This window comes from Mus musculus, chromosome 2, assembly GCF_000001635.26.
Source record: "Mus musculus strain C57BL/6J chromosome 2, GRCm38.p6 C57BL/6J".
NCBI lineage: Eukaryota > Metazoa > Chordata > Mammalia > Rodentia > Muridae > Mus > Mus musculus.
Genome location: NC_000068.7, coordinates 3443279 through 3455580, shown reverse-complemented (window position 1 = coordinate 3455580; position 12302 = coordinate 3443279). Strand labels below are relative to the sequence as shown.

The 12302-nt window shown below is 44.6% G+C and overlaps 1 protein-coding gene across 24 annotated transcripts in view; it reads right to left on the bottom strand.

Moving 5' to 3' along the window:
• Positions 1-12302, bottom strand: part of Dclre1c (DNA cross-link repair 1C) — a 50151-nt gene that overhangs the window by 18631 nt on the left and 19218 nt on the right. For 9 of the 24 annotated variants that reach the window (XM_006497452.3, XM_030249544.1, XM_006497460.1 and 6 more), the window contains 5 exons: positions 11791-11927; positions 11326-11380; positions 8419-8507; positions 5208-5302; positions 224-2733 (listed from right to left, as the gene is read on the bottom strand). In XM_006497452.3, coding sequence (XP_006497515.2) covers positions 1772-2733; positions 5208-5302; positions 8419-8507; positions 11326-11380; positions 11791-11927 — 1338 coding nt within the window. In that variant the 3' untranslated portion in view covers positions 224-1771. The other 15 variants (XM_006497453.4, XM_006497454.4, NM_001362903.1 and 12 more) reach the window with 8 other exon arrangements.

Below are 12302 nucleotides of genomic sequence, written 5' to 3'. Positions count from 1 at the left end.
AATTAAGTTTTGAGTATTAGTGACTACACAAATGGAGAGTTATATGTACAGATATTCTAAGTCCAATCACCCAGCAGGTTGGGTCCAGTAATTCTGGATCTAATTGTGTAGCAGTTATGATCTGTGACATGCAGTTTAACTGTCAAATTGTTAGACGCCTTTTAAACTTATGTGGTGTGCCTACATCTTTTCCCTTGATTTGTAAAATGTCATCATACTCAAGTACTTATGAAAATGCTTATAAAGCTTTATTAATCCATACACATCAATACAAAAGCATTGTACCTTAAGGCACTTTAATAATTCACAGAGCATGTATGTTAAATATTTAAGTATTTTCCTTTACATCATTGCATTGGGAACAGTTTCATGTACTGAAACAAGCTCTTGCTACATACATTGCCCAGGCCTGACCTCCAACTCAAGTCCCTCTAGTCTCAGCTTGTAGAACACAGCCTTGCCTAGCCTGCTGGTAGCTTTTAAGGTTTATTTTTATATATGAGTCTTTTGCCTGTATGTATGTATGTGTGCATGGATCCCCTGGAATGGGGTTACAGACAGTTAAGAGCCACCATATGGGTGTAGGGAACCAAATCTGGGTAACCCACAAAACCGACAAGTGCTCTAAACTGCTCCAGCCCTGCCCCCCCACCCAGGTCTTTATGTGATAGAGGTTAATAAGGTCCTGGTTTACCCCCTGCTACCAGTTTACTAAAATAGAGCCCACCTTTATTTTTCTAGACTGCTTGTAGTGATTCAAGATACAGTGTATCTTGGTGGAGGAATGGTCCTTGTACATTTGAAGAGATGTATTCTGCTATGAAGTAAAATACTCTTGTCTATCAGATCCAGTTACTGGTGGTCAGTTCTCGTCTTACTGCTTTCCTGTGTGCACTGGTTCTCTAGGAAAGCGTGTTCCATGGCTTGTATCTGTATTATTTGCTCTTTTGTGGAGGGCATGGCACTGTACTGTACTGGAAACTGCAGCTAGGCCTTCATACAATCTAGGCAAGAACCTTACCATTACATCTTCTTGGTGAGGTAGACATTATGTTGGGGAAGGTGCCTGCTCCTACTGTATCATTCTGGCTTTAACATTATTTATGTGGTCTGCCCTTTACCTTCAACTTTTACATCACTTGAGTTGTGTTTTCTAAAAACAGCACATAGTTGGGCAGTGTTTTTCCTGTACTCTGTCTTTTTGTAAATCTTTTTTTTTTTCTTTTAAGATTTGTTTATTTATATGTAAGTACACTGTAGCTGTCTTCAGACACTCCAGAAGAGGGAGTCAGATCTCGTTATGGATGGTTGTGAGCCACCATGTGGTTGCTGGGATTTGAACTCCGGACCTTCGGAAGAGCAGTCGGGTGCTCTTACCCACTGAGCCATCTCACCATAAATCTTTTTATATCATTTGCATTTAATGTGATTATATGTTTAGATTTAGTTCTACCATCTCATGCAATGCTGGTTTTGAGCCTGTTTCTCTTTCTTTTAGGTCACTTGAGCATCCTTTAATATTTCATGTTGATCTTATTATATAGATGTGTCACTCTGCAGATTTCTTGTGGTTGATCTAACAAGTGTGTCTACCCTCCAGGCCACATACATCCACAGCTATGGATATTGCCCAGGACTTTTATGTATAGCATTGTATTGCAACATCGAAAGGCTGGACATCTTTGCTAGAATGAGAGGGTTTTTTTTTCTGTTGTTGTTGTTGTTGTTTTGGTTTTTCGAGACAGGGTTTCTCTGTGTAGAGTTTTATTTGTTAACTATCTAAAAGTGAACATTTTCTTTTTTCGACAACTATACTTTGACCTGTTGCCAGTTTCCTGTATAAGCACTGCAAATGCTCTGGCGTAGGAAGCTCCGCTTCGGGAGTTGAGGGGATTTCAAAGTCAGAGGAGCTCTGTGAGTCTGCACGTGTGCTGCTTAGCAATGTCTTCTCAGGTGGAGACTTCCTGCCACTCAGGGTGTCTAGTTCTACAAGACAAGGGGCTCCATTTACTTCAGCTCTGCTTTTCAAATCACAGTGAGTATCTTGTGGACACAGTGCATCCTGTTCTATTTGAGAGGCAGAAATACTCTCTTTGAGTTTTGGTTTGTAGGCACCCTTGTTTAAAGAGGTACTATCCCCACCACTTTTCTCTTGGGAAGATAACAAAACAGTATCACACTGGCTGTCCCAGCCTTGACTTCCTTGATCTGTTATATGGGTTGACTGAGATGAATTCTGGGAAGAGATATGGGTGGAGTCTCCATCAGAGTCACTGCAGAGCTTTGGTGAGTCACTGCAGAGCTTTGGTGAGTCACTGCAGAGCTTTGGTGACTGAGATCCCCCTGTCTCTATGGAGGAAGGTAAGTGTTCCAAACATTCACCTGTGATTTCATCTCTTCTTTTGAAGAAGACTTCCCACTGTGGTATGTCCACATCCGGATCAGCATTTTGCTGGACGAGTGTCGAGGGGCCCAGACCTCCCTGCAGTGAGGGTGGTGGGGTTTCTAGCTCTTCTCCACTGTCGCTGTTGGATTCTTCACAGTCTATGAAGTTAGCCAAAGAAGGGCTCCACACACTCTCTGCTTTGCAGCCTCCTGGGCTTTGTCTCAGTTCAGGCTGGTCTAGTGGCAGTGCCTTCATTGAAAACAGCTCAGGCTGAAGAGTTAGCTGGTACGGAACTTTGTGCCTTAAAGGTGTCGGTAGAGGGTCATCAAAGAGATCATCGTCTTCCTCTGAAACAATGAAACAGGCATGCATGTACAGAACAGGGAGAGGGGAAGAACAAATGAAACAGGCATGCATGCACAGAACAGGGAGAGGGGAAGAACAAATGAAACAGGCATGCATGTACAGAACAGGGAAGTAGCATTTACCTAGGATTTTAGTCTGGGAATTGTGTAAAACACAGGTGCCAACAATCAAAGAGGCTGCTATCTGCTGAGAATATAGGCCAAACTTCTCAAACTTGAGTAACCACTAGATTTCACAGGGTGACATATTTAAAAGGGATTTTATTTCTAATTATGTGTATGTGTGTATAGAAGGCTTGCGGTGCTATATCCCTGGAGTTGGGGTCAGAGGCTGTTGTGTGCATGCTGACTTAAGACCACCTGTGTGGCCGACCCATAGAACATTTTAAGAACTAAAGGATATGAAGGCCTGGTTAACAAACTTGTAGAGAATGAGCTGTAAGCCCACGAGTCTAGTTCCAGTCCTTCTGCTCTTGAGCCCTTTTTGTGAATGTGCCCCCTATCCTGAGTAAGTGTAGCTTCCCCCACCCCATCAAAAAAACCTCTGTACAGCAAATGGAGACCATCCCAGAAAAACCACAGCTGGACACAATGCAGAAATAACAGATAATGGAAAGCACAACCCCATCAGATACCTACATCACAGCTCTGCAGCTCTGGCTCAGGGAGTATGTGGAAGGGGGTGCAGAAAGACTGTAAATGAGCCAAAATACCAGAAAGTCTGCTGTGAAATAGTCTCTCCTAGAAATGGCTGTGTGAGCAAGATGGGATGGCAATATCAGTTTCCATGGTAATGTGGATGGGGAGATTTTGTGGTGTCCTATGCTTAGACAAAGAACCACAGACAACTAAGGGCTACTAGGAAGGATAATTAGCCTCCAGAGATGAGCCAGCCCCCGTATTATCCAGTGCAAAGTTGTCAGCCCTGACACCATATCTATGAACAAAACCAAGTTTTATTTCTATATATTTGTGCATAGTTGTGTATGTGTAATAAGAGGCTATCAACTCGAGGGGGATACGTGAAGGGCTGGAGAAAGGAGAGGGAGAGTGATGCAATTCCAATTAAAAGCATGTTTTAAAAATACAGTTTAAAACCTACTCAATAAAATCAATGGCATGCATGGCCTAAATTACACATATTGCTTCTGTTATGTATTATAAAGTGTCTAGTAGAGAATACCACTAGGTTGTTTAGCACCTGTAAAGAAGTGATGTGAATTATCACTGTACTACACAGTAGTAAGGCATGATAAGCATAGGCGTCTAGAACGGGCAGAAACAAAGGCAATAAACATGGAAAAGAAAAACCACAACTAGAAATGAGCATTAATCAAATACTTAAGCCAGTATTTCATTCCAAACAAAATTTTTAAAAAATATTAAGAGATCCGGCAGGTGCCTAAAAAGAACAGCTTTCCTTTTAAGGAGAAGGCTGCTGGGTCCAGTGCGCCTCTAGGAGCTGCTGGAGACCTCAGGTGGGACCTGCGGACACCTGTGGAATCTTCATAAAGCAGCAGAGGCCTCCAGCTCTCATGGAGCCTCTCTCCACTGTGTGCACCCATAAAGGGAAGGCCATGTAAGGTGGCCAACTACAAACCATGAGAACCACCTCACTGAAACCTACATTACCAGTCTTTTGTTCTTAGACTTCCAGGCTCCAGAACTATAAGAAATCTGTTGGACTGGAGAGGTAGCTTAGTGGTTAAGAGCACCTGCTCTGGCAGAAGACCCAGGTTTCATTCCTAGCACCTACATGGTGGCTCACAATCACTGTACTTCAGTTCCAAAGCCTGATGCTTTCTGACCTTCGAGGGCCCCAGGCATACATGGACAGACACACTTGCAAGCAAGAGTCATACACGTAAAAATATCCAAGGTAATTTGAAGTTAGAGTACAAATATAAAAGCAAAATTGGAAGACAGGGCCTGGTTTAAATCCCAGCCCTATCACTTCCTGCCAGACTTGCGGAGGGGTTGGGGGATCTAAAGTCCAGTGTTCTTTTTGGCAAAGCCAGATTGGTGTCACTTGTTTGTTTACAGGTTAAATAATATCTGGAGAAGATGGAGCTTTAAGAGTTGCTTGCTCTATAGATAACATCCTTCTCCAATGAGGATTCACTTACGGCATTCCACCAAAGGATGAAAATCTGAAGTTGTAACCACCAAGTGTGGCTGCTATAAGCCAACAAAGCTTTGTCCAGAGTCTGAAGTTCTCATTTCTAGTCAGGGTCTATCTGTGTTCTCAGCTACAAGTGAAAGAGCATTATAGGAAAGGAGGAATGGACGGAAGAGCTGCTTGTATATCCTCACTGCTCTGGCTGATCAGAACTAAAGGCAGCCAGGTCTCTCTTCATCTGCTAATGTAGCAAAAATGCCCCAGGGTGACAACACAGCTTACTTCACAGCCCACACCCATCACGGGCTTACGTCAGGAAGCCCAGAACCATTCTTACCCGAGTCAAGATGGATTGTTCTGGCTCTCTTCAATTTTCCAAGCGGTTTGTACTTTGGCTCAACACTTTGGGGAGACCGGCACAGAGGCTTTAAACTGCCATAAATCAGAACATTTGAAAAGTTGACTTTTCTACTGAGTTACTGGGGAAAGCCGATAAAGCATGCGCATTACTTATAGAGATGACAACAAAGCCATAGGGATCATGTGAGCGTGTAGGAGACAGGGGCACTGCTTAATAAAGAGCCTGCAAAACAGGAAAGTGGGCCATGGAAGCGCTTAGAGACAGCAAATAGATCTCGGATCTATGGAGGGGGCTGCCTTAGCAGATTAAAGGCAAACTTGATTGTTTGCTCTTACAGGTCAGGAAAGAACTCCCCCAAGACAGGGTTGAGTGCCCAGTGACACCTGGCGTGCAGAGTAGAGGCGGTGCTTCTTCCCTGTTCACAGCTTATTTCCCTCTTGGAAGAATCCCACAAACTTCATCTCCTACTTGCAGAGCCACAAGCTGAAGGCTAGGACACAGAAATGAGACCTGAAGGGTTTGCCCTCACTGAGGCTGCATTCCCTTCTTTCCTTCTGCCAGAAGCCTCGAGGATCACAGCTGACATAGCAGATGATGACAGCCCTGAAGCTCCCATCCTGACACCTAACTCAGCCAGACTTCTTTCCATTTGTCATCTATTCCCATGTCTATGAGATTCTGGAATCTGCTGGTACTGCTTCTCTCTGGAGCCATTCCATGCGTTCTCTTTGGGTAACTCTCCACCCACCCACTCACCTGCCTACAACAGATTGCCCCAGTAGAAATCCAATATAGGAGGATATACATTTTAACAAGCACTCCAAATGATTCTAAGTATATTCCCATTTAGATCTACAAGACAATCTTAAATCTCAGCTAGCAGATCAAGTTCTTAACTCTTGCCTTGCTAGCCAGCATGTTGCTTTCTTTGGACTACCATGCTGTTTTGGCTTCTAACTCACAAATCTACTAAAGCTGCTGTGAGCATTCACAAGTATCTCATTACCAAGGTAACCAGAGACATCACAGTCCCTGCACTAGGTTACTCTTAAAGATTTTGTTTTTATTTCTGTATTCATGTGTTCCATGGAGGACAGAACAGGGCACTGGGTCCCCTGGAGCTGGAGTTACAGCTAGTTGTACACCTCTGGATGTGGGTGCTGGGAGCCAAACTTGGGTCCTCAGGAAGAGCTTTTAACCTGAGCCATCTCTCCAGCTTACCAGAATTGGCCACTAATACCTCCTTCCTCCCTGCCCCTCCTACCCCTCCCCTCCCCCCACTGTCAGAACCTGCATCTCACTTTCTGGCTCTTCTCTGGTTCCCTACTGGAGCTCTGCTCTCAGAGTGGTTAGCATTCTTCATGCTTTCCTGGTGATTTGTCTTTTGGATTTCAGTTACTGCCCTCAGTACTGACTCTAAATCTGTGCTTCCTACCTGTCTGGTCCCAAGAAAGCCCTTTTCCCAAAGTTTGGCTTTTAGACAAAAGCCATAGCTTCTATTTGCTAAAAGGAAGCTTTTTTTCTGATTTTTGGCACTTCTGGCTCTTCCATTAACACACCTGGGTGCTTGTTAGCACATCAAGGTCCATGCTGGCTTCTGGCCTCTCCTCAGTCTCTAGTCAACAAGTCACAGTCCCTTCCTCCCAGGTACCAGGTTCCTTTTAAAATCCTGGGTATCCTCACCCCCTGTCCCTTCTCTCGATTTTCCCTAGAGACAGACAGCCCTGCTTGTTCAAAATAAACTTCTTTTTTACTTATGGAGTAGCATTTTGGATTCTTCACTGCACCTATTTCATTTGAAAGGACAACATAAACCCCATTTGTCTCCATTTAAGAACCAGGCCTTAGTTTGGTCATCAAACTAAGTAGAGAAGGGGCCCCCTGGGAGAAGGGGCCCTTGTTCCTGTGAAGGGTCTATGCCCCAGTATAGGGGAATGCCAGGGCCAAGAAGCGGGAGTGCGTGGGTTGGGGAGCAGTGGGAAGGGGGAGGAGATAGGGGATTTTTGGAGGGGAAACTAGGAACAGGGATAACATTCGAAATGTAAATAAAGAAAATAATAAAAGAAAGAAAAAAAAAAAGCACCAGGCCTTATTTTGGGAAAAAGACCTTAAGGCACCAGTTCCAGGAACAGACCATAAATTCCAGAACAAGACCATAAAACCCCCTGGGGATAACCACAAAAATGGGGAAATACCTTATCTCAGGATGGGCCATCTGTGCTGGCCAGCCCTATTTTATCATATAGTTAAATGTTCATGACATTGGAATGCAGACCACCTGTGGACAGCCCCCCACCCCCAGGACCCACCAATGAAATTTTAAATTACCTAATCCTGCTTGGGAGGTTCCCCAGCCAGTTCCCTGTGAGAAGGCCTGCATGGAGTCATCCTTTTAGAGAATGGATGACCCCACATGCTGGACGGTTCTGCAGAATAAATGCCCTTTGCTTTGGTGTACTATCTAAGTCTGGCTCTTCCTTCCTCGACTTTCAGACCCTTACACCTTCACCTCCTAGACCTCTCTCCAGAGACTGGAGCCTGTTTTCCATCTAAGCATGGTGATACAGTCTTCCTCAGTCTCAGGGAGAATCCTGAACACCAGGATGATTTCCGTCACAGCTCTGGCACTCGCATCCCCACACACACATGCATGTACACACACATGCATGTACACACACACACACACACACACGTAACATGAAATATAAAAGTCACATAAAGTGGTACCAATAAAAGACAGCTAACTATTACATTGCCTGCTCTCCCATTCCACAGATACCTTGACTGAACCTATAGGCTCTCTGCCAGGTGCTTCTCATAGTTATCTATAGATCCCTGAGAACTCCAAAAGTAGGCAAGAATGAATATCCATTGATTTTTTTTTTTTTTTGGATTCATCTGATCCACTGAATATTTGTTGATTTGTGGGTTAGATATGACTGGTTCTGAAGTGATCTGACCAAATTCACACTGCAAGTGATGGGTGAACAGGATTCCACCTAGGACAAACTGACAGTACCCATACATTCTGCCCACTAAAAATGATAGGAAGAAGTGGAAATAAAGGGAAGCTCAAAGAAATGTTACCACAGATGGGCTCTAGGGTCACAAGTTTTCAGAGCACTCTCATGCTTCCCCCTAGCACCACCACCAGCAACACAAGCCCCCCAACCTAGAATCTACTCACACGTCCATGACCTTATCCACAGTGAGGCCAACTGGGATGACATTTGGATACACATTCACTGGGCAGATGTAGCTCAAAAAATCTTTAATCTAGAAGGAATACAGAACATACCAGTTACCTATATGACAGGAAATGAAGTGTGTGTCTATTCACAGATCCCAACATACAGAACCAGTCTAGACGCCTATCTCTGGGTGAATGAATGGTGAAACACCATGCAGAAACAATGGCATTTTCTCTGGTTATAAGGAAAGCATTTTGTCTCATGGGGATCCTATATAAATACACACATGCATGTACAGATATGTGGCAGGCACATACATGTACACACACATGACAGGAAAGCAGACAAGGAACTATGTGGGGGAAGGGAAGGAGGAATGAGAGGATCAGATGGGAAATCAGATGATAGTCTAGTCTGTTTTCTCTCCGGTGGGAACTAGATTTAACCATATATAATGAGAACCGATGGGGACTGTTTGGGGGAGAGCAAGGGGACCAGTGAGGAGGAGGAGAAGGTAATGGTAGCATATAAGAACAAGTATGAAGACCTATTTATATGAACATATCTATTGTATGTGACCACCCAGGGACACATGCAATGCTTAGGCCTCCTTCCCTAGAGCCTCCCAGCACTGGGCTATGGTGGGGCTGGACACTTGCACATTGAAACTTTGTTCAGGTTCCAGCTCCACAGAAAGTTCCTGGGTTCCAGGTAAATGGGATCTAAAGATTCTGTCTTTTACACCATGACGTCCACTCCTTTCTTCTTTTGTCCAAGGCCAATTGCCTACATGTGCAAAGCTGCTTCCATGTGAGTCAGAAAACAGCTGACTTGTTGTGGGGCAGTAGACCCTGTTCCAGGACAGGAAGGTGGTCAGGAGTAGATTTAAGCACCTACCATTCTCCATTATGAGAATTGCCAGGGTTCCTGAGTCTCCTCAACCTTAACAGGTTTTCTGTCTGGTGGCATGGTCCACTTATTCCACAACTCCTCCTCTTTGTGACCACTATACACACAAGACGACAAGGTCTTTAACCACACCTCTTTCCATGGACCATTAATCATTACGAAGGCAGCTGCATCTTGGAGATTCGTTCTAATGCCTATTTTTCTGGAGTCAAATAGCACACAGCGGGGACACTAAACTCTTCTGCCCCTTCAATCTTAGACTGGAGTCATTGAGGTAAGCAACACAGTTGATTGATACAAGAGCACATTACATACAGAGCCCAGAGACAGAAAGGGTGCAGGTCTCTCCTGCCTTCGCACAAACCTGCCTGTGCACGTTCCTAGGGCCAAAGGGCCCCTTACCATTAGTCTGAAGCACAAGGCTGCTAGCAGGGCAGGTTATGTGTATTCTGACTGAAACTTGCAATTGGTTGGAAGTGTTCCAGGTCCAAGACCGTCTGTGTGTGTGTGTGTGTGTGTGTGTGTGTGTGTGTGTGTGTGTGAGCGAGCGCGCGTAAGTGTGAATGTGTGTGTATGTGTGACTTGAAATACTATAAATACAATCTCATTTCCTAACAATTCTCAACAATGATAGTTTAAAATATTCACAAGTATCTTGGTTTTTTTGTTTTGTTTTGTTTGCCATGTTGAGAATGCTAAGCAGAGGGACCCTGTCAGTTCTACAACTCAGGCAAAGCTCACTTAGTAGATCTTGGTAAACTGATCTCAATCAGGTCAAAGGCTCAGATTCTTCACTTACATATAAATACATGTAAATGCTGGCTCCAGAACAGAGCTGATAGTGACAATGCAAAGACCTCCATCCGCTGCAGAGGGGGTGAGGGATACAAAGGAATCAGTATCTAACTCCAACTCAAAGGATCAAACGAAGACAGACCGCCAGGGATCTCCAGTAACCAAGAAAACAGTCTAACTGCAGAATATCTATCCTTTACACACTTTTCACAATTCCTAATTATACCTTTAGGGAGATATGTCAACAAAAACAATGACCTGCCCCCACCCACCTCCTGCTGGACTTAGAGAAAACTGTGACTTCTAAAGGACTGACACAGGAAGGGCAAGCCTCTGTCAGAATGACTCAGTACACCTTAGAGAAGAGGGAGCCACAGGAAGACAGGAGACAGTCAATAGAGAAACATCCTCTTTCCATCATTCAAGGTGACCTACCACCAAACACTTGCCTAAACAGCGTACATAAACACCCTCAAGCCTTGTTGCCGTGGTTTCTACAAGACACCCCCTGACTGTCCCAGAACTCACTTTGTAGACCAGGCTGGCCTTGAACTCAGAAATCTGCCTGCCTCTGCCTCCCAAGTGCTGGGATTAAAGGCGTGCACCACCACTGCCCAGCTCAAAATTACTCTTTAAATTAGTATATAAACTATTCTATATCATTATGACATTTTCAAGAGGTTGTGTTTTATTGATTCTCCTACCATCCTTCTATTTTGCCTGTATACAAATACTTCACTTTCAGCTGACTATTTGACCCAGTGCCTACCACTGTAACTCGAGTCTGACAAACCTTACCAGGCATTTGTGTTTTCCTGAACGAGACAGGATGTTAGCATTATGACTATAGTAGCGAGCAGGCAAACACAGAAATGTGGACTGGACCAGTAAGAACCATCATTAAAAAGCAGTGAAAAGAGGGCTGGGGAGATACTTCTGTCAGAAAGGGATGAGGATTTGAGTTTGATACCCGGGATTGTGTAAAAAACGTGGGGCACAGTAGTACACATTTGTAATCCCAGAGAGCCTAGCATATGGTGAGCTGGCTTGGAGCCAATGAGAGAAGCTGTTGCCGAACGGTGGGACAGCCTTCCTGAGGATGGCACCTGAGGCTGTCCTCTGGCCCCCACTCCCACTCACCCACCTACACGCACATACACATAGCCTGGCCCGAGTTAGAAGCTGACAGGAACACTTACCTCACTGAAGGAGGAGTGAAAAGAGAAGCAAGCTCTGTATGAGCTCTCTCCAGTCCTGAGGGGAAAGCAGAACACAAAAGGACGCTGAGCAAAACTAAATGGGGCCCAGGCTTGAACTTCGACTGGGCTGCTCTGGGAAGCGTGGCTTCAGAAACTGCTGCTTGAACAGGAGTCAGCTTCTTCAGATGTAGAAACTTGCTACAGGCATTCTGAAGAGCCCAAATCAAGGAGGTCTGGCTAAGAGTCCAGCCGTCTTGTCTCACAGAGGAAGCCCCTGGCTATACCAGCCAATGTACTGCCATAGTTTGGAAGAAACACCCCTGGACTTTAAGTCATGTTTAAGTGAAAAGGGTATTTCCACAATTCTAACACATCCTCTCCTTGGGCTTGTGCTGATGTGTGTGTAAACCACACTCAGCTCAACACTTCACCTCTAGTTTCAGAAGACCAGGGCGATGCACTTACCTAACGATCACGTTGGTTTTTCTGGTCCTCTCTCCAAACCACATGGTAGATGGCTTGATGCTGATTGTGTGGAGTGCAGTTTTGTTTTGGGAAGTTATACCACAGGGTAGTTTATTCCACTGAAAACACTCTTCTGCCTGAAAGCAAAACAAACAAAACAAACAAACAAACAACCCCCCAAAGCATATTTGCTTTAACTTGCAGTTACATATTTTTAGCAAGGCTTCTATAGAATGAATCTTAAAAGCAATTGCAGATGAGGTTTTGGACATTAAAAAAATAAAGAGACAAGAAAAGAAGCAGGTCAGCTTGCCTGGGAGCCTGGGAGCTTGCCTACAGAACACGGGACCTGAGCACTTCACCATAGTCCACATGAGGGAAGAGAGACAGAACGCTGGAGAATAGGTTTGTAGCAAGAGAATCCTCAGGTTCATGGCGAAGAAGGAGGAGGCACATGGCTGGAAGATCATGAGTTTGAGCCCAGCCTAGACTACAGCAACCTGACCCTGTCT